General features: G+C 50.2%; 1 protein-coding gene across 1 annotated transcript in view; it reads right to left on the bottom strand.

Annotated features, from left to right (window-relative positions):
• Positions 1 to 11,863: 11,863 nt before the first annotated feature.
• The window catches only part of TNFRSF1B (TNF receptor superfamily member 1B), a 36,575-nt gene continuing 25,463 nt past the window's right edge, over positions 11,864 to 22,975 (bottom strand). The window contains exons 9-10 of the mRNA XM_007169951.2: positions 18,454 to 18,661; positions 11,864 to 14,307 (exon numbers count right to left, since the gene is read on the bottom strand). Coding sequence (XP_007170013.1) covers positions 14,027 to 14,307; positions 18,454 to 18,661 — 489 coding nt within the window. The 3' untranslated portion in view covers positions 11,864 to 14,026. The remainder of the gene's footprint in view (positions 14,308 to 18,453; positions 18,662 to 22,975) is intronic.

Raw genomic sequence — 22,975 nt, 5'->3', positions numbered from 1 at the left:
TGAGCACCTCCTATACGCTTGGCACTCTTCTAAGCACTCGGGGCTACATCACTGAGCAAAACAGACATATTTTTGTCTATAAAAATGCCCTATTGGAGTTTGCATTCTAGCAAGAGGAGCAGACGGTGAGCAATAAATATAACATATGTAAATTACACAATATTTGAGAGGGTGATAAGTACTGTAAGAGTCCCATGGGAGAGGTAGGCATCTTAGGGGAGAGGGAGCTATAATTTTAAATATGAATTAATTTAATCAGATCCAGAAGTTTCCAGAGCAGCACTGTCCAATAGAAATATAATGCAAGCCACACACGTAATTCTAAATTTTCTAGCAGCCATACTAAGAAAAGTGAAAAGAAACAGGTGAAATTAGTGTTAATATTTTATTTACCCTAACATCTCCAAAAGGGTATCATTTCAACATGTAATCAGTATAAAAATTATTACTGAGCTATTCTATATATGTTTTGTACTAAGGCTTCAAAATTCAGTATTTGTATTTGACAGTGCAGGTCCAGAGTCTCTTGTGAAAATGCAGACAGCCTGGGCAGGGGTGGTACTGTCACTCTGTGGGAAGAAGAAGGACAAAGGACAGACCATAGCTCAGGGGTCAGCCCCATCATCTTACAGAGGGATTCTGAGCTCCAGAGAGGGACAGTGCCTGCTCCAAGTTCACACAGCAGGTTATGGGTGGAGCTAAGGTACAATCCCAGGACTCTTAACCTTTAGGTTTGCCCTGAGCAAACTCCCAGCTTTCCAGATGCTGCCCTGGTTTCTGGTTTCTGAATATAGAGCTCCAGGTGGAGCAGAGAAGTCCTCAGGGAGAGAGAAAATTCTTCAGAGCTGGTTATCAGGAGCCTCCCACAGTAAACAGACTGTCCACCCAACTCAACTCCTTAGATGAGTATCAAGCCCAGCTGGTCCTGCCCTCCTCTGCATGGCAGTGATAATGGGTACCTTGCCTATCTCCCGGAGCAATTATGGAGATAAAATGACCGGAAGCTCGGTTTCCCAACTCTTAGAGCAGGCAATGCTCAGATCTCTCCCATGATGTGGGAAGTAAAACCCAACATCCTTCCCCTGGCTTCTGAAGTCACCCTCCTGACCTCATGTCCTGTCCCCAGGGTTCCAAGGCTGTCCCACCCTCCCTTTACCAAGGCCTCTGCTCAAATACCAGCTCCTCAGAGAAGCCTTCCTGAACTCCCCTTGCAAACTAGCAATACCCCCACTCCTGTCTGTCCCCTTACGTTGCTTTATTTTTCTTCTTAGCACTCACCACTGGCATAGCCTACACATATTTTTTTACACAGCCCCTCCTAGCATGCCAGCTCCAGCTGGCATTCTGTTGCATCCCCAGGACCAGCCCCCACCAACACACAAAAATAGCCACTAATATTTACTGAGCACTTACTATGTGCCAGGCACAATTCCAAGTATTTCATAGATAGTAGTTCATGTATTAATCCCTTACTCTGAGGGACGTAATATTTTCACCTCATTTTAGAGATAAGGAGAGTGAGGCACAGAGAAGGTCATTAACTTGCCTGAGGTCACACAAACAGGAAGTGGTGGAGCCAGGATTCACACCTGGAAAGGTGGACTTTAAGGTCCACAACTCTTGACTTCTGTGCTAATCCATCAGGGTGCCCCATAACGATGATGCCTGAATGCAGACTAGATGAAGAGGAATCCAGAAGTCGCTTGCTCCCATCTGTGCTGGCCTACCTTACTGAAACCACTTGCTCTGTCTCAGTTAAAGAAAAGAAAGAAGCAGGAGGGTCTTCAACTGGCCCATTTTGACTGGTTAACCCATCAGGCAGGTGGCTGCCTTCAGTTACCCCAAATTTACCCACTGTGATATTGTGATTTATAATAAGAAATACATATTTGATCTGCATCTTCCATTCCTGGCTCACAACTCTTAAAAAATCTTTGGAATTTCCCAAGTGAAGAGAGCAATGGAACATCTTTTGTTCAAATATTTGTTCTTGGGTCCTCATTTCTGAAATAGCTCCAGAGCCATAAAGGCAAAACCAGTGTCTTATTATTCATATCAAACCCCTTTCAGTCACACCTAAGTTTATGTTAATAGGTGGCTTTTGGAAAGCCCCTAAGGATGGGGGCTGGTTGCCAGGGGAATGAACCACGTGATTAGAGGGTTGGAACTTTCCACCTCAACCCCTTACCTCTGGGTTGGGAAGAGGGGCTGGAGGTTGAATCAATCACCAATGGCCAGTGATTCAATCAAGCATGCCTATTAATGAAGCCTCCCTAAAACCCCAAAAGGACGGGGTTCAGAAAGCGTCCAGGTTGCTGAACAAGTGGATGTGCTGGGAGGGTGGTGCACCCAGAAAGGGCATGGAAGCCCTGGCCCCTTCTCACGTAAACGTTGCCCTTTGCATCTCTTCTGTCTGGCTCTTCCTGAATCTGAGCTGTATCCTTTGTAATAAGCTGGTAGCCTAACAAGTAAATTGTTTTCTTGAGTTCTATGAGCTGCTTTAGCAAAGTAATCAAACCCAAGTTGGTTGTCCTATAAGAGGTCGGTCAGAGCACAGGTGACACCTGGACCTGTGATTGGTGTATGAAATGAAGGCAGTCTTGTGGGAGTGAGCCCTTAACCTGTGAGATCTAGCGCCACCTCTAGGTAGCTGCAAGTGTTCAGTGAGTCCCTTCGCCCACTGCCCACCTTAGCAGGACAGGGGAAGCCCTTTAGACCTGGCCCCTCTCTTTCTCTCTCACTGTGCCCCATCCTAGCCCCAGGTCATGCTCCAGCCCTCCCTCCATTCGTCAGGCCTCTTCTCCAAGTCACCTCTCTGGTCCCTTCCTTGATGTCCTGGTCCAGGAGGGGGATCCCCCAAACCTTCCGTTCTCTGTGGCCAGCTTCATTTTCTTCATATAGAAAGGAGACAGACTTTGTAGAAACTCTAAGTTGAAATTTTAATGTGGCTTGGATGTGTGCATGAATCCATTTTTAGAAAATACTACCACCCATTAATTATGGCCCAGCCATAATTAATGAGTTAGGTATATTGTTCTTAAGAGCAGTACCCCCATAAACATGAGTGGGAATGAGAGCTCTATCCTGGGATGCTGACTGGTGCAACGAAAAAGTAGATTAGATGCTATTAAGAAGCATGTAATACCCCTAATCTAATACTTGTACCATCTGCTGTAAGTGGTTTGTTTTCTTTTTTTTTTTTTTAAACTTTGGGTTTATTTATTTATTTATTTATTTATGGCTGTGGTGGGTCTTCGTTTCTGTGCGAGGGCTTTCTCTAGTTGCGGCAAGTGGGGACCACTCTTCATCGCGGTGCGCGGGCCTCTCATTATTGCGGCCTCTCCTGTTGCGGAGCACAGGCTCCAGACGCGCAGGCTCAGTAATTGTGGCTCACGGGCCTAGTTGCTCCGCGGCATGTGGGATCTTCCCAGACCAGGGCTCGAACCCGTGTCCCCTGCATTGGCAGGCAGATTCTCAACCACTGCGCCACCAGGGAAGCCCTGTGTGTTTTCTTATTGTCTCTCTTCCCACCCATTTGTTTTAGTCGTTGCTGTATCCCAACACCTAGAGCAGTGCCTGCCGTGAAGTAGGAGCACAGTAAATACTTATCCATTCAAACACTGGGAGCCGGCAGGATGCATTTGTGGTACTTAAAGCCATGAAGCTGGATGGGACTCGCAGGGGAGGGTGTGGGAGGTGGAGAGGATGCCCAAGGGCCGAGATGAGGCGGGAGAAGCAAAGGAGGCAGAAGGAGCCCCCGAGATGAGCCGGCAGGAGAGCCAGGGGTGTGTGTGCTCCTGGAGGCAGGTGAGGAACGTGTTTCAGGGAGGGGGCTGGTCACGTGGGTCAAACGCTGCCCACAGGGGGAGCGAGAGGAGCCCTGAGAGCCTCTGTGAATCAAGCAGCAGATTAGTGTCAGCAGCGACCTGGCCAGTAGAGTTTTAGTGGTGAGGTGGACACAGCCTCACTGGCGTGAGCTCAAGAGAAAATGGGAGAAGATAAACTGGAGACAGTGAATGCCAATAGACAACATCTTCTACGTGTTCTGCTGTTAGGAGTAGCTGGGAGTTCCTTGGCAGTCCAGTGGTTAGGACTCAGCACTTTCACCTCCATGGCCCCGGGTTCAATCCCTGGTCCAGAAACTAAGATCCTACAAACTGTGCAGTGTGGCCAAAAAAACAAAACAAAACAGTAGCTGGGAAATCTGACAGTAACTGAAGGGAGAATTGTTTTCCAGAAGGTTTTTGCTGTTTGTAATTGTAGTGAAATGCACATAACATAAAATCTGCCATCTCAGTCATTCCTGAGAGAACAGTTCAGTGACGTTAAGTACAGGCACACCTTGTTTTATTGCATTTTGCTTTATTGTGCTTTGCAGATACTGCGTTTTTTACAAACTGAAGATTTGTGACAACCGTGTGTCTAGCAAGTCTATCGGTGCCATTTTTCCAAAAGCATTTGCTCACTTTGTGTCTCTGTGTCACGTTCTGGTAATTCTTGAAATATTTCGGGAATTCCCTGGTGGTCCAGTGGTTAGGACTCCACACTTTCACTGCCGAGGGCCCTGGATTCAATCCTTGGTTGGGGGACTAAAATCCTGCAAGCCCGAGGCACGGCCAAAAAAAAAATTCTTGAAATATTTCAAACTTTTTCATTATTATTATATTTGTAATGGTGAAATGTGATCAGTGATTTTTGATGTTACTATTGCAATTGTTTGGGGGGCATCCAAAACCACGCCCAAATAAGATGGTGAAGTTAATCAATGTTATGTATGTTCTGACTGCTCCACTGACCAACTATTCCCCCATCTCTCTCCCTCTCCTTGGGCCTTTCTGTTCCCCGAGACACAAAAATATTTAAATCATGCCAGTTAATAACCGTACAATGGCCTCTAAGTGTTCAAGTGAAAGGAAGAATCACACGTCTCTTACTTCAAATCAAAAGTTAGAAATGATGGGGGACTTCCCTGGTGGTCCAGTGGTAAAGAATCTGCCTTCCAATGCAGGGACGTGGGTTCGATCCCTGGTGAGGGAACTAAGATCCCACAAGCAGCAGGGCAACTAAGCCCTCGTGCCACAACTACTGAACCTGCACGCCTCAACGAGAGAGAGAGAAAAAACCCACACGCCACAACTAGAGAGAAGCCCACTAGAGAGAAGCCTGTGGGCCGCAGTGAAAGATCCCGCATGCCTGAACAAAGATCTTGCATGTCGCAGCTAAGACCTGATGCAGCCAAAAAAAAAAAGTTAGAAATGATGAAGCTTACTGAGGAAGGCAGGTTGAAAGCTGAGATAGGCAGGTAGGCCTCCTGTGCCAGTTAGCCAAGTTGTGAATGCAAAGGAAAGGTCTTGAAGGAAATTAAAAGTGCTACTCCAGTGAATATATGAATGATGAGAAAGCGAAACAGCCTTATTGCTGATATGGAGAAAGTTTTGGTGGTCTCGATAGAAGATCAAACCAGCCACAACAACGCCTTAAGCCAAAGCCTAACCCAGAGAAAGGCTCTAACTTTCTTCAATTCTAGGAAGGCTGAGAGAGGTGAGGAAGCTACAGAAGAAAAGTTTGAAGGCAGCAGGGGTTGGTTCATGAGGCTGAAGGAAAGAAGCCATCTCCATAACATAAAAGTGCCACGTGAAGCAGCAAGCGCTGATATAAAAGCTGCAGCAAGTTATCCTGAAGATCTTGCTAAGATAATGAATGAAGGTGGCTACACTAAACAACAGATTTTCAACATAGTTGAAACAACCTTCTATTGGAAGAAGATGGCATCTAGGACTTCCATAGCTAAAGAGGAAAAGTCAGTGCCTGGCTTCAAAGCTTCAAAGGACAGACTGACTCTCTTGTTAGGGGTTAATGTAGCTGGTGACTTTAGGTTAAAGTCAATGCTCATTTACCATTATGAAAATCCTAGGGCCCTTAAGAATTATGCTAAATCTACTCTGCCTGTGCTCTATAAATCCAACAAAGCTTGGATTGACAGCACATCTGTTTACAACACGGTTTACTAAATATTTTAAGCCCACTGTTGAGATCTACTGCTCAGAAACAAAGATTCCTTCCAAATATTACTGCTCATTGACAATGCACCTGGTCACTCATGAGCTCTAATGGAGATTAATGTCTTCATGCCTGCTAACAGGACACCCATTCTGCAGCTCATGGATCAAGGAGTAATTTCAACTTTCAAGTCTTATTATTTAAGAAATATATTTTGTGTGGCTATAGCTGCCATAGATAGTGAGTCCTCTGATGGATTTGGGCAAAGTAAGCTAAAAAACCCTTCTGGAAAGCAGTCACCATTCTAGATGCCATTAAGACCATTCATGATTCATGAGATGAGGTCAAAATATCAACCTTAATAGGAGTTTAGAAAAAGTTGATTCCAATGCTCATTGATGACTTCGAGGGATTTAAGACTCCTGTGGAGGAATAACGGCAGATGTGGTAGAAATAACAAAAGAAGTAGAATTAGAAGTGGAGCCTGAAGATGTGACTGAATTGCTGCAATCTCACGATAAAACTTGGATGGATGAGGACTTGCTTCTTATGGATGAGCAAAAAAAGTGGTTTTTTTGAGATGGAATCTACTCCTGGTACAGGTGATATGAAGATTGTTGAAATGACAGCAGGGAGTTTAGAATCTTATATAAACGTAGTTGATAAAGCAGCTGTAGGATTTGAGAGGATTGACTCCAATTTTTAAAGAAGTTCTACTGTGGGTAAAATGCTATCAAACTTAGCTTTGTAGCTTTGTATGCTACAGAGAAATCGTCTGCGAAAGGAAGAGTCAATCAATGCAGCAAACTCCATTGTCGTCTTATTTTTAAAAATAAGAACCTTCAGCAACCACCGCCCTGATCAGTCAGCAGCATCAACATCAAGGCGAGACCCTCCACCAGCAAAAAGATTAGGACTCACTGAAGGCTTGGATGATGGTTAGCATTTTTTAGCAATAAAGTTTTTTTTGGCTGCCTTGGGTCTTTGTTGCTGTGCGCGGGCTTTTCTCTAGTTGCGGCGAGCGGGGGCTGCCCTTCGTTGCGGTTCGCGGGCTTCTCATCGGGTGGCTTCTCTTGTTGCGGAGCATGGGCTCTAGGTGCACGGACTTCAGTAGTTGTGGCACTCGGGCTCAGTAGTTGTGGCTCGCGGGCTCTAGAGCGCAGGCTCAGTAGTTGTGGCGCACGGGCTTAGTTGCTCCGCAGCATGTGGGATCTTCCCGGACCAGGGCTCAAACCCGTGTCCCCTGCACTGGCAGGTGGATTCTTAACCACTGCACCACCAGGGAAGTCCAATAAAGTATTTTTTAATTAAGGTATGTACATTGTTTTTATAGACATAATGCTATTACACACTTAATAAACTACAGTATAGTGTAAACGTAAATTTTATATACACTGAGAAACCAAAAAATTTATGTGACTCGTTTTATTGTGGTGGTCTGGAACCAAACCTGCACTCTCTCCAAGGTATGCCTGCATATTCACCATGTTGGGCAACCATCACCACCATCCATGTCCCTAACTCTTTTCATCTTACAAAATTGAAAATTCTGTACCCAGTAAACATTAACTCCAAATACCCCTCTCCCCCCAGCCTCTGGCAACCCCCATTCTACTTTCTGTCTCTATGAATTTGGGTGCTCTAGGGGCCTCATATAAGTGGCATCATACGGTATTTGTCTTTTTGTGACTGGCTTCCTTCACTTAGCATAATGTCTGCAAGGTCCATCCATGTTGCAGAATGTGTCAGAATTTCTTTCCTTTTTAAGGCTGAATAATATTCTATTGTATAAATATACCATCTTTTGTTTACCCATTCACCCATCCATGGACCCTTGGTTTGCTGCCACCTTTTAGCTATTGTGAATAATGCTGCAATGAACACTGGCATATGAGTATCTGTTTGCGTCTCTGCTTTCAATTCTTTTGGGTTTAATCAGAATTAGAATCACTGGATCATATGGCAATTCCCTATTTAATTTTTCTGAGAAACCACCATACTGTATTCCATAGCACCTGCACCATTTTACTTTCCCACCAGCAATGCAAGAGGGTTCCAGTTTCTCTACATCTTCACCAATGCTTCCTTCCTTCCTTCCTTTTTTCTCTCTCTCTCTTTCTTTCCTCTTCCTCTTTCTTTTTCCTTTCTTTCCTTTCTTTCCTTCCTTCCTTTCTCCCCTCCCTCCTTCCCTCCCTCCCTCTCTCTTTCTTTCTTTCTCTTTATATTTGCCATTCTAATGGGTATGAGGGAGTAAGTTGTTTTTTACATGGGAGAATCATCCGTATGTTTGCACGCAGGCAGGAAAGATCTGGGAGACCAGGAAGTTGATGCTAAAGGAAGGAGAGAGGAGAGGTGCTGGAGCACTGTCCTGGAGTTGGGAGAGATGCTGAGATCCCGAGCAGAGAGGAGGATGCCCTTAGCCAGCAGCCTGGGTGTTTATCCGTAGTCACAGGGGAGAAAGCTGAGGCCCTGGGCACTGATACGGTGGGAGGCTAGATGTGGTGGGAGAGCCCGAGGTGTCCTCTTGTGTTTATTTTATCCCCTCAGTGAAATGGGCAGCCAGGTAACCAGCTGACGGTAATGGTGGGGCGAGGTCAGAGGTTTGAGGAGAGAAGACAGGGTGTGAGATAGTCTCTCTAAAAGAGTGTATGGATGGTGGAGGTTGGGAGGCTGGATAATGGCTCCCAGAAAGACACTGACGTCCAAATCCCTGAAATCTGTGAATGTAACTTGGCAGGATCTTGAGAAGGGGAGACTCTCCTCGATTCCCTGCGTGGGCCCAACGTAGTCCCATGTGGGAGGCTGAGGGAGATTTGACTATGGAGGGCATCACACTGCTGGCTTTGAAAACGGGGGAAGGAGCCACAACCCAAGGAATGAAGGTGCCTCTAGAAGCTGAAGGCAAGGAAACGAATTCTCCCCTAGAGGCTCCAGAAACACTCTCCTTTAGAGCCTAGCCTCCCTGGTGACCCCTTGGTTTTCGACTTCTGATCTCCAGAACTACAGAGAATGAACTTACGTTGTTTTAAGCCACTAAGTTTGTCTCATTTGTTACAGCAGCAATAGTGAACCCAAGCAGGACCCTGTGGGGCTCCTGGGCACGGAAGCCTTTCTGTGTCCCCTGTTTCTTGATTGTAGGGAATAGACTCCAGCCTCCATGACCTTCCCTGAGTCCCAAAGGGCAGATTCGAACAGTTGCTAATCAGGGAAGGGGGTGATGCAGAGACAAGGGAGGAGCAGTCAAGAAACAATAGTGCAGCCTTGGGGCAGGGTCCTGGTTCCACCTAAAGGGATGCACATAGCAATAGCTTTGAGCTCTTCTGCAGAACTAAAACCTCCAACAAATGGAAGGTGTTAACTGCTTGATGAAGCATTCTTCATTCCAGAGAAGGTCATGGTTTGGCAACCCCACCCTTAAACCATTGCTGTAAAACTCCTCACCAAATCCCCCTCCCCACGCCAGGTAGGGACACACAGTTTTTGAGGGCACAGGCCCACTATGTCCCCCTTTCCCTGGCAAAGCAATAAAGCTATTCTTTTCTACTTCACCCAAAACTCTGTCTCCGAGACTCGATTTGGCACCAGTGCACAGAGGCTGAGTTTTTGGCATCAAGAGGAGGTCTGGGAAATCACCAAGAGTAAAGATGGGTCCGGTGAGGGAGTGACAGAAAACAGGGAAGAGTCTGAGTGAATTCAGGGGCCAGGGTCTCTCTCCCGTTCAGGCCTTGACATGAGGAAACCCCTTTGCCTGCAACCTCCTCCCAATCCTTTATTCTGGAGAACTCCTGCTCATGCCTTAGGAACAGGTTAGAGGTCACCTCCAGAACCCTTCCCCTGATCCCCTGGCTGTGGCTGGGGTCTTCCTCTGCTCCCAGAGCCACTGTGCTCATCTTGTTACCCAAAAACTGGGTTTGCCTCTTGGTGGGTGTTGAACAAGCCGAAGATCAAGAGAAGGAAGGAATTATGATTACTTGCAGTTAAGTCAGGAGCACACCAGGGATCTCTCGCAAAGCAATGTCTTCCCGAACAGCAAAATTGGGGAAGTTTTAAGTTAAGTGTACATGCATATACATGAAGGGGCTTGGGCAGCAGGCAGAGTCCAAGCTTTAGTTGATTGAAGTCACGAGGGTCAGAAAAGGTCAACATCCTCATCCCTCAGGTCCCAGTTGATCTGGTGGTTGATTGCATCAGGCTAATCTTCACCATTGAAACAGAACTGGGAGTCTTTACAACTGATACATTATCTTTGCTATTGTTACTTCTCTTGCCCGACTGTTGTTTGTTTCTTCATTCCTTTGCTCAAGATCATTGATTACTGAGACCTGTTCAAGGGCAAGCATTGTGGCCGGTTTAGGTCACACAACAGCTTAAGCCAGAAATGGCTTCTCTTCTGTCAAGAAAGCCATCCCGGACTTCCCTGGTGGCACAGTGGTTAAGAATCCGCCTGCCGGGCTTCCCTGGTGGCGCAGTGGTTGAGAGTCTGCCTGCCGGTGCAGAGGACACGGGTTCGAGCCCTGGTCTGGGAAGATCCCACATGCCGCGGAGCAACTGGGCCCGCGAGCCACAATTGCTGAGCCTGCGCGTCCGGAGCCTGTGCTCTGCAACAAGAGAGGCCGCGATAGTGAGAGGCCCGCCCACCGCGATGAAGAGTGGCCCCCGCTTGCCACAACTGGAGAAAGCCCTCGCACAGAAATGAAGACCCAACACAGCCATAAATAAATAAATTTAAAAAAAAAATTTAGGCATAGACCCAGCTATACACACCTTGCCACCATAAAAATTCTCAGAGTTTCATTGAAAAGAAAGAAAAGGGGAATGTCTCTTGGAATAATAAACATAAAAAAAAAAAAAAAAAGAATCCGCCTGCCAATGCAGGGGACACGGGTTTGAGCCTTGGTCCGGGAAGATCCCACATGCCGCGGAGCAGCTAAGCCCGTGCGCCACAACTACTGAGCCTGCGCTCTAGAGCCTGCGTGCCACAACTACTGAAGCCCACATGTCTAGAGCCCGTGTTCCTCAACAAAGTGAAGCCACCGCAATGAGAAGCCTGCGCACCGCAATGAGGAGTAGCCCCCGCTCGCCACAACTAGAGAAAGCCCACATGCAGCAACGAAGACCCAACACAGCCAAAATTAATTAATTCATTAATTAATTTAAAAAAAAAAGAAAGCCATCCCTGGTTCTCTTTCTCCAAGGACCCCCTAACTTACCTGCTTACAGTCTGAGCACGCAGTGATGGGCCTCATAGGTGTCTCCGAGATTGGGGCCTCCTGGAGGCCAGTCTTGTTCCCCTGAGTGAGGAGGGGCAGCACATGAGCAAGCAGACCTGCAGAGACCACCGCAACCCTAAGAGAGGGCCCAGGAGACCAAGGTGATGGACGGGGCATGTGATGAGGGCATCTTTGGAGGCCAGCTGGGTGGCTCTGGACAAAGAGCTGCCTTCCCACTGTTCACAGGCCCGAGGGCACAGCCTGGCTCTCAGCTGTAATGCGGGTGCTTCTGGGGTCCCGCCACAGCCTGGACTTGTCAGACTCCAGTGGCCATGAGCCATTCTCCCCCTCACACTGGTGTCAGGCACTAGGACCATGGACATACCCCAGCTCAGACCTGAAGACAGAGCCAGACAGTCAATGTGTAAAACAAACGAAAGGTTTATTTATAAGCAGGAATGCTGTCTGGGATACATACAGTGCAAACTCTCCTTGTCTTGGGATCAACACAAGCCCACAAGCTGGAAAACTGTTACCAAATTAGGTCGAATGGACCCCCCACTTAGGCCCTAGCCTGGCTGAGGCCCCCTTCCCCTTGGCAGGGAAGGTTCTTTTTCCATTCGGGTTCGCACAGCCAAAAACAAAACCGAAGCTGAGATTAGAGCAGCGCGCGATTTATTCAATGGCCAGGGAATGGAGAAGCAGGAGCTTAGTTCATAAATGCACTTCTCGCCTTCATGGTGAGAGGGATTTGCTTTTAAGGAGTAAGGACAATGGGGGTTAGAGTGAGACGAATGATGGGGAGGCAAATGCATTACTTTTCTGGGAAAGAGGCAGGGTTTTCCTAGAAATGGCGTGCCATCCCTTTTCTGTCCTTTTTTGGTCAGTGACTTCCGGTCACAGCCATTGCAGGTGTGTCATTTAGTAGCTAATGTAGTAAAATCAGTGTAGAACGAGACTCAGGGTCTCCTAGAGGTCAGATTCATCGCCATCTTGGTTTCAGCTGGTCCTATCCAGTTTTTGTTTCCCTCTTCCTATAGCTTCTTTCTTTGTGTCCAGACCCTGCGACTTAAAGGTGTATGTTAGTTCCTGTTCAAGGGAGGGGTTGGTGGGTTTTGACCAAGGGTCTGGTGGCAATTCTGGTAACAAAATGAGGCCACCCGCAGAAAGAGTCTCCTTCCAATTCATCCCTGTTCTGCTGGGGTGATGACAATGAGGCCCGAGGTCCTCCCAGGAGAGTCCACCAGGGGGCAGAAGTGCTCCACGGCTGTAAAGGGCCCAATGAGGTTGGAGACCCTGGCCAGCCCAGGCAGAGGGACGTCTTGATTCCAGAGTGGGAAGCCTTTCTTCACTCCATGGTAATGGCTGGGCTTCTCCCACCCTCCAACAAAAGTTCAGCTGCCAAGTTCAAGTCCAGTGGAATTTTTCAACAAGGGATCCAAGTATCAGGAACCCAACAGTCTTCTCAAGGAGGCCCCCATCCCCCTTCCTTCCAGAATCCGGTTAAGGCCACACTTGTCCACTGTCTACAGGGCCTGGGCATGCGTTTGGGGGGAGTGGGCTGACTCCTTAATGGGGAAGAATCCCTCGGCAAAAGTGTTAGCTTCGGCTGCTTCTGGCAGGCCATTTGATCTGACAACATGGGCTACACAGAACCACAACACACAACACAGACACACAGACACAGGACTGGCTCTCAGCATCTCACAACCACTCAGGATCTCGGCAGCCACAGTACCAAAGTGGCTCCGAGGCTCCACTGGGACCTGGGACTCCAAGAACAGTGGGAGGGGGTTGGGAGAAACAGGAGCACCCCCTTGAGAGGCAAAGGAGGAAGGTCCAGGCTGAGGTAGGAGGAGATGGCTGCAGGGCCTCAGTCATCTCCAGTTCCTGAAATTCCCTGATAGGAAAAGGTGTGGCCTTGGAGCTCCACACCAGACAGTGGGGGAGGGGAAGCTCAAACTGGGGGTAAATGGGAGTGAAGGTCAAAGGCAGAGGATACAAACTCTGAGTTTGGCTTTGTTAACACTGTTGGCTTGTTTATCCCCAAGGTAGCTAATGGGTTTTTTTGTTTTTTTGTTTTTTAATTGCCGCATGTTAAAACTAGAAGATTTCGGGTTAGAGGTTTGCCATCTTAACCAGGTCACAGCCCTCATTCAGGCTGCCCGCCTGGGCGCTCTGGGCATCTGGTTTTCACCCCATGGTACAAGATGGAGCTAGCAGGAGTGGATTTGGAGGTGGTGCTTCCAAAAGTCCTGAGCTAACCTGGGGGACTCCTGTCCCCTACAGGGGTTGCCACCCGCTCCCTGCACAGAACCATATGATTGATGACACCCACCCCTACTACCCCCACTGGGACCATCCTGCAGTCTCACATTCAGGCTACAGCCCTGCTCTTTCCCCACTGCCCCTTCTCCAAGGATGATGCATGCAGCATCCCTCCTCCCCAGCAGGAAGCCAGAGCCGGGTAGAGCCCAGGGGTTAAAAGAAAAATAAAAACCAAAAATGATAAGGGCTCCAGGAACCAAGCATGCAGGACCGGCTGGAGGGGGCAGCTCTCAGAGGGGCAGGGGATTTGTCCCAGGCTGCCCAGCACCTCCGTATCCACCAGCCTTTCAAGAGAGACACACACCATGACAGGACACACCATGACTCTCCCTGCCTCGTTCTTCTGCCTGCAGGTGAGAGGAAGGTTGAGGCCGTGGAAGCCGCTAAAGGAATTTGGCCCAGGAAGAGTCAGAGTCCTGCGGGGGAGGGGCCTAGAAAGACCAGGGGTTGGTCCCACCCTGGCTGTGACACAGCCCACGCCAGACTGGTTAGCTGGGCTTCATCCCGGCATCAGGCACACCGAGGGGCAGGGGCTTCTCCTCTGGGCTCTGCAGCAGAGTCTCTGGAGCCCCCGGCTGGGACTGGAAAGGGCATTCCTCCTTGGAGAAGGGGACCTGCTCATCATTCGGGGAGCTGGAGGGGCTGGTGTCTGTGTCCCTCGTGGAGCTGGCCTGGGAGGGGCATTGAGAGCTGTGGTCAGAGCTGCTGCAAACGTTGACGATGCAGGTGACATTGACCTGGGTCCCGTGGCCGCCAGCCGATGCCTCTGCTAAACACAAGACAGGAGAAAGTGGTCAGCTGGGGCCTTGGAGTGGGGGGTGTCTTCACAGCCTGCCTCCTGCCCGAGAGGCAGATTAAGACATGCGGGGAAAGAGCACTGGGCCAGGAGCCAAGAGGCCCTTGTTCTAGCTCCGCTTTGCTGGGTAATCTTGGGCAAGTCCCGTAAACCTTTGTGTGCCTCAGTGTCTTCACCTGTCCAATAAGAATACCCCGCCCAAGTCCCCCCATAGATGAGAGGAGACAACTATATAAAGCAAGTGAAGGTGTTCCAAGAACAAAACACACTGCCCACAAAGAACCGGAGAAGTGAGCCAGGACAGGAAGGATACATCACAGGGTACTGGTGAAGCAGTAAAGATGAATTACCTTCCCAAAACTGCAGCAAGGCATCAGTAGCCCTGGCCACACCAGCTATGAAAAGGCGAGACCCCTGTCACTGGCCCGTCATCTCTCTGCCAAGGAACCAACACCAAAGGGCTTGGAAATTGCTCCTTTATGGAAATTAAACATTGACCCTGAACTTGTCTTCAGCCACAGCAAATCTTTTCCTTCCACATAGAGCTGCCTCTAAGATTTCATAAATCTGGGATTCCAGAATGGGGTGTGGTGGGGGCATAGTTTGTCCTCATCACTGAGGCCGGGATGCCCGGAGCTCCGCAGCCTGACAATCCTGGGTTTGGATTCCTGCTCTGCCTCCATAAACTTGGCCAAGTCACTTAAACTCTTGGAGCTTCCATGTGCTGAGCTGTGAAATGGGTCTAATGACCCTTTCCATCCCCTTGAGGCAAGGACGACTCTGCCCTGTTCACTGCCATATCTCCGGAGCCTGCATGGCTCCTAGAGATGGGGTGACAGGCTCAGTGAAGCAGGGGTTCACACTGGGCCCATATATCCTACCACGTCTTCTGTACCTCAACTTGATTCCACCCCCATCTCCCGTCCAAACTGCTCCTCCCATCTCAGTTCACACGCCTGCCATCCACCCAGATGCTCAGTCCCAAAGCCTGGGACCCATCTTTCTCTCACACCCCACATCCAATGCACCAGCAATTCCTACCTGGTCCGCCTTCAAGTTCACCACCTCCTGCATACCGCCTGTACCTCCATCCACTCCCTGGACTAGTGCAGTCTCCACCTGTCTCCTGGCTTCTACCTGGCCCCTCTACAGTCTGTTCTCCACCAGCAGCCCCAGAGCCAGATCATTCTCTTGGCTGCTCCAAACACAGTTCTCACCACGGCCTATGAGGCCCTGTACAACCTGGTGCCTGCCTTCTCCCCACCCCATCTCCTGCTGCTCTGAGATCCTGGCTGGGTTCCCTCCAGCCATACTCACCTCCCTGCAGCTCCTTGAGCCCTCCAAGCCTCAGGGCCTTTGCAACGTGCTGCTCCCTCAGCCTGGAACATTCTTCCCTATTCCCATAGCTCGCTCCTTCCTTTACTTGGGCCTCAGCCTGGAGGCCACCTCCTCCAAGAAGCCTCCGTGGCTTCCCTCTCTAAAGGAGGTTCACTCGCGCCCATCCATCACTCCCTGTGTCCCTCCCTCTGCTATAATCTCCAGAGCCCCTAGCTCTGCCCACTGTGCAATCCATTTCCGGAGTCCCTCATTGGGTTCTCCCCCACCAGGCCCTGAGTCCAGAAGGGTGGGGCCTTTCTGACTGTTCCCTGCTGTGGCCCTAGTGCCTATAACAGGGACACATGTGAATGAATAAAATCCAGCCCACAGGTGTGTTCTGTTCTTGGTGGTGGTAGTGTTTTTAAGTGAATTGGCTGCCAACATTTAAAATTCAGGAGTTTACATTTTAAAAATCTGGATTTAGAGCTTCCCTTGGGAGCCAGATGGGGGACAGCGGGCTATGCAGGACCCACAGACCTGAATGCGACTGGCAGCAAGGGCTTCAGGGCACAGGTTCAGCCCCGCCTCCCCTCCCAGCCCTGTGGGCATCTGAGTTTCCTAACTAGCGAGCGACTAAATGGTGGATAAGCTGAGGAGATCAATGTAAGGGCCGGACACAGAATAGCCCCTCAAAAAGGATGGTTGCTGCTGCTGTTACTATGGCGACCTGAGTGTCCAAAGGTTGCCGGGAGGACTGGCTGTTTGTTTTCCAGTCTCGTTTGTTTCCAGTCTCCAGGGAAGCCCGGGAGGAGGGTGGAGCTGGCGAGCTGCTCTGCTCAGAACAGCCCCAAACAGGCTGGGTGGAGGTGGGGTGCTGAAAGCATGGGGCCAGAAGGAACTTTCCACCCTGTGCCTCCACAGCACCCAAATGTCACCCAGAGTCACCAAGGCCGTGCACACTGTGAACGAGACATTGCGGGGGCAGACGGGGGACCAGGAGGGGTCACAGACCTGAGGTTTACCCATTCGCACAGTGGGGAGAGGTGCTCGGGTGGGACGGAGAGGAGGGGAGAGCAGAGGCCAGACAGACAGGCACGGAAAGAACAGAAAAGAGACAGCGGGCAGGAGGGGTGGGCAGACACGGTCTGGGCTCCCCAAGGAGGAAGCCACACCAGGATGCGTCTGGAGGAGGTGTCGCAAAGAAAGCGGAAAGATGAATCTAAGAGGTAGAAGAAGCCCAAGAGCTTTATATTTGGATCTCATTTATTCATTCGACAAACGTTTAGGGCCACCTGCTATGTTGTTCCAGGCACTGACCCAGTCCCTTCCTTGGGGAGCTCTCAGGCTGGGGTGGGGGGCACTGACAAGACAGCACACTGATGAGGGTGGGTGATGATGGGAAACTAGAAGTGGGATGCCCCAGCCCACTGCCTGAGTCAGGAGGCAGGTAGTGAATGCTGTCGCAGCCCTGCCAAGGAGCTGCCATGCTCATCTCTAGGACAGGAAACTGAGGCTTGGCGGGGTTAAGGAGCCTACCCAGACTCTCACGGCACCAGAGCGGCTGGGAGGGCATCTGGGAACGAACCAAGGCCACGGTCATTCCTTGACCCGCCAGCCAGCGCCGCCAGGTGAGAGAGGGAGATGCAGGCCAGCGGGCTTGGCCTCTCACTACAAAACATGCCCGAGGGAGCCCCAGGCTTTCTGGGGGACCCCCGCAGGGGCCTCCTCCAATGTGGGCACTGCAGATGCCCACCAGGGGTGACACTGGTCACAGACCAGGTCCAGGGCTAAATGCAGACTGTGTAAACAGGGCATGGGCTTCTCCAGACCCCACGTGGGATCCGCAGTCCTGATGCCTCAGGCCCAAAGGGACCGGACTACAGGCACAGTGAGTGAAGTCCCAGGGACATCATTTACTCATTCAGCTTTCCAGGCCGACTCTGGACCCTGAGAGCCCAGGGGCGATTCCTGGCTCTTCTGGTTACCAGCTGTGCCCTTGAATAAGCAGTTTAACCTCTCTGAGACTCAGTTTCCTCATCTGATAGGATGAGGAAATATAATAGGTATTAATATTATAAAAATAATATAATATATAATTACAATATAATTATAATATACACTCTAATAATATATTAATAATAAAATAATATATTATCTAATACAATATATAACAATATAATATATAACAACATACATAATATACAATAAATATATAATTATGACATATAATATTAACATATAATATGTTATATGCTATATATATTATATATAACATTAATGTATAAGTTAATATATTAATATAACATTTATATATATACAATATTAATATATATTTTATGCTACATATATCATATATAGCATTAATATAATATCAATGTATTATTCATATATTGATATATAATATTTATATAATATAACATTGTTATATGCTATTTTACATATTATATATTATATGTATTATAATATATAGGAAAACTCCCTGCCTGGATACTGGGGACACAAAGGATAAGCTGAGATGGTCTAGAAGGAAGGGTGTTCCTGGCGCAAGAACCCACAGGGCAAAGGTGGGAGGGACTTGGGGGTTCCAAGAACAGAAAGAAGCTTGTGGCTCAGCTGCACCTGAGCGGGCAGAGGGCAGGAGGCTGGAGGGAGGCCCAGGCTGGTGGTGCAGAGTGTCCTGCTAGGAGCTCAGGCCTCATCCTGCAGGGGAGGCCCAGGAAGAGACAGCTCAGGCAGAAATGAGGAAGAAACACACTGGGGTGGGGGGCGGGGGAGGAAGCCAGGGGCGCTCCCGCCTCTTACCTGAGCTCCCGCAGCTGGCCGGGGCCTCCCCAGACCCGCCGGCCTTCTCCACGCCCGGCGCCTGCAGCTGGGGCCTGGTGGGCGCCCTCCTGTCCGTGGCGCTGGCCGCGCTCTCCAGGGAACTGCTGCTGGAGCTTGGCGCCGTGGTCAGCAGGTGCTGCTGCTCGAGGCCTGGGGCACTTCGAGCCTTGTCAGCTGGCAGATGCGGCTGGATGGGGAGACGAGAGGGGCGGGCAGTCAGCCCATCAGCCGGCTCCTCGCCCCCTCTTCCCTCTCACCACCATCAGCACTTCACAGTTTACACAGCACTTCTGCACATGCTCTCCACACACAGCACTTTTAGGACGTGTCATTCTCTGTGGCTTCTGTGATTAGCATCGCTGCCCTGCTGGAGTGTGAGCCCTAAGAGGGCAGGGGCCATGTGGCCCTGTTCACCAAACAGTCTTAGAGGTGAGGCAGGATTTTCACCCTCATTTTGCATAAGGAAGCAGAGGCCCAGAGAAGGAGAGTGACTTTCCTGAGGTCACCCCATCAGCACGGGGCGATGCGGCTCAGCCTAGCAGCCAAGGGCATGGACTCTGGAACCAGACCACATGCGTGCAAATCATGACTCCATCACTCACTAGCTCTGCAACCTTGGACAAGTTACTTAACCTCTCTGTGCCTCTGTTTTTCCATCTATGAAGGAAAGAATAACAACCTACCTCCTAGGGTTACTGTGAAGATTAAATGGCTGAGTTTTTGTGAAGTGCTCAAAACAGTGCCTGTTCTGTTGTAAGCGCTGGTCAAGGGTTTGTTAAATCACGGCTCAGCAAACTACTGCCACAGACCAAGTCCAGCCTGCCACTGTTTCCATACAGGCTGCGAGCTAATTTTTACATTTTTAAATGGTTGAAAAAAATATTTAGAGACTAATATCTTGCAACACGAAGTTATGTGAAGTTCAAATGTCAGTGTCCATAAATACAGTTTTATTGGCACACAGCCGCGCCCATTTGTTTATGTTGTGTCTGTGGCTGCTTTCCCACTGCAATGGCAGGACGGAGGAGATGTGACAGAAACCAGATGATCCAAAAAGCCTACAGTATTGACTGTCTGGACCTTTACAGAAAACGTCTGCTCGCCCTTGTGTTCAATCAGTCAATCCAGTGTAGACAGTCCTCTCATTTAGGACCCTCAGCCCTGCTGTCTCGGCAACACTTTCCAGATTCCATTCCCCAAGCTGCTCTGTGACTCTCCATCTTTTTCTCATAAAACACAAATCCCAGCAACAGTAATAATAAAATATTAGCTGACGCTTGAATCCATCCAATGCCAAGCACTGTGCTGAAGCCTCTCCAGACACTATCTACACTGATCCTTCCAACAGCCCAGTGTCATCCTCGCTTTGCAGATGTGGAAACCGAGACCCAGAGAGGTTGAGTTACTTGCCCAAGGTCACAGAGTTAGGACGTGGTGCATCCGGGCTAAAACCTACACACCTTTCCTGGGTGTTTGGGGTTTCAGCCCCAGAGGCTCAAGACAAGGTGCCCCATTTCGACACCCGTGCTGGGAACCCCTGGAAATTTCACTCCAAGGCGGTTGCCTGTCCGCACCAACTGAACAGGTGCACAAGCCCTTGCCTTGGGGTTCTGGGCAATCACTGGATTCCAGAAACAAGACAGAGGGGCCACATTCTCACCCACTGCCCTGGCCTGCCCAGGACGAGAGGGTCCAGGGTAGAATGAGAACTGAGGCGAGTAAGTGCTGGAGGGATGCAGTCTAGCAGGGTCAGGGAGGTGAGGTCACAGGTGGAGAACACAGGAAGGACACAGGTGCCAATCCTCGCAGCGCCCAGCCCTGCCTGAGCCTTGCGTATCCCGAGGTCAGCTCACAGACTCTCACTCCAGGCCAGGAGGATCCTTTGCAAGCAGTCCCCGTGAGGCCACGGAGGCCCAGAGAGGGTGAGTCCCCTGCTCAGTAATACACAGCGGGTCCGTGGCTCAGTGTACACTCTGGCTCAGTGTACCAGAGCTGCGTGCTTCCCACTCAGTCCCACCTCCTTGGTTCACCACCCCCAGCTTTGGAGGAATGGAGGGCATTTCAAGTTCATGCTGAACCTTCGCTCAGATGGTCTGACCTTGGTATTGGACCCCACCCCCAGCCCTGCTCGGAGCCTGGACAGGCAGGGGAGAGGGAGGGGGAGGGGCAACATCCAAATGTCATTCTTCACACCCCCCAGAGAAGGGGCTTTTCAGCCTGCGTCCCACTTTTCTGCTGGTGGTTAGGGCCGGGCAGAACAGAAACCTCCAAAGGTCACAGCTTGCCTCCCTCCCCCAAAAGCCACGAGTCGCAAAGTTCAGGAAGGCTCTGAGTGGGGCAGATGTATTGAGTCCTGTTCCTTGGGCTGGGACCCCAGGGAGGGGAAGCCCTGAGCGGGCTCACTGAACAAACAGGATCCCAGCCGGCCCTCCTCACCTCCCAGCCTGGCCCCGCCATGGGCAGAAGCAGAGACCCTGGCAAAGCCGCTGCCTGAGCCTGTGTCTGTCTGCATATGTAAGCGTGTGTTCCTGAGATTCATACACCTGTATGTATAGGTGTTAGGGTGTCTGAAGTGTGAACACACGTGTGTCTCTGTGTGAGGGAGCATGTGTGCATGTCTGTGAATGGTGCATTGAGCTTGTGCGCTGGAGGTGGTGAAGAGAGGCACTCCTAAGTCTGTGTCTCAGGCCACCCATTCGCTGTGCGACCTTGAGAAAGGTACTTAACTTCTCTGAGTCCAAGATTCCTGGACTGTAAAACTGGGGCAATAATCATACTGCCTGTGTCACAGCATGGCTGTGAGACTGAACAACGCTCAGTACTGTGCCTGGCCCCCATGAACATTCTCCCTCTTTATGAAACGAGAGCCTGCGTGTGAGTGTGTCTGTGGCTGTGATTGTGGGTGAGCTCACACGTGTGGTTACGCTGGCCTTTTCTGAACAAAGGGAAGCCACCGTCCTGCCGTGCCTTGGCGTTACAAGGAGGGACAGGGAAGTGCTGAGTCACTGTGCTTTCAACCCCAGTGACCTGGGCCAGGAGCATTATACTAGGCCGCCGTTAGCAGGACCACTGCCAGCCGGCTGAGGAACGGAGTGGGGCGCAGGCTGAGCATGGGGGTGAGGGCAGGGCTGGGAGCCCGGGGACTGAAGGGCACCTGGGAAGGGGAAGTCCCTGCTGGGGATGGGGGTGCCTGGAACAATTCTGAACATCTGCAGTGGGCGAACAGGACGGTGGGTAAAGACAAGCCCTGCAGATTCAGACTGAGTTTCGGACCTGGGCTCTGCCACTCGCCAAGTGGCCTAACCTTACACAGGTACCTGAACCTCCCTGAGTCTCAGTTTCTTCATCTGTGAAATAGGGACGACGACACTGTGTACCTCACAGGGGGCGTGTGAGGATGCAGGGCCTGGCCCGGGGCTCAGCCAGTGGGGCGCTGAAACCAGCTCAGACTTGTGCATGTTTCTTCCCGGCTCCACATTCAGTAAGTAGCTTGAAATTGGCCACGGTGGGAGCGTTTATAACACAGAAATGAGTGAACTCCACAAATCAGGGTTTTGGGGTTTTTTTTCCCACCTGGAGGGCCAGTTACCAGCACATCCCTGGGCTCTACATGCAACAGCACTCAACAAACAGCAGTGGAGTCGCTCACATTCAGTGAACACAAAACTCAGTGAAGGAAAAGGGGAAGTGGGGGCTCCAGGCCACAGCTGAGACAGCTTTACTGCACTCAGTATTGGGAAACACTCGGTCAGCAAAGAGAAAGTGGCAGCTGGGTGCCGGGGTGGAGCTTAGAGAGCACACTTGCTCTATGGACCACCAGGCAGCAACTGTCAGTGTCACTGAACTGAAGCCAGAAAAAGGAAGGAGTGGCATTCACACACCGGGGAAATGGGAAATAGTTTGAACTCCCAAACCAGTGTTTCTGTCTGTTGAAATACCGTAGGGCAGGTCAAAGAGCACTGGGCCAGGAGTCCAGAGACATATTGCTGTGTGACCTTGGGCAAGTCATTTTCTCTCTCTGTACCTCTTTTCTTGTCAGGACAATCAGGAGATGAAATCAGTCTGGTCCCTACCAAGTCCAAAACCCTGTGTAAACCTCAGGCACTGGGCCACCAGGACTGAGCTTTACCCTAGCACAGTGGTTTGCAACCAGGGGTGATCCTGTCCTCCGGGGGCCCTTTGGCAATGTCTGGAGACATTTTGGTTCTCACTCCTGGGAGGCAGTGCTACTGGCATCTAGTGGGGAGAGGCCAGCGATATTGCTGAGCAGACTACAATGCACAGGACAGCCCCTCATGACAAAGAATTAGCAGGCAGGGTTGAGAAACCCTGCCCCAGCAGGACGGGGGACATGGAGGGAACTCCTTGGACTCTTGTTTCCTCATCTGTAGAACTGGATATAAAAACCTGCCCTGCCTACCTGGTGCAGGGCTGCAGCAGACACCATGTACTGGCTCACCCCACACCCATTTCCAAGCCCTCTCCCTGGTTCTCCTCTACC

Source organism: Balaenoptera acutorostrata, chromosome 1, assembly GCF_949987535.1.
Source record: "Balaenoptera acutorostrata chromosome 1, mBalAcu1.1, whole genome shotgun sequence".
Lineage (NCBI taxonomy): Eukaryota > Metazoa > Chordata > Mammalia > Artiodactyla > Balaenopteridae > Balaenoptera > Balaenoptera acutorostrata.
This window is presented reverse-complemented; position numbering and strand designations above follow the sequence as displayed.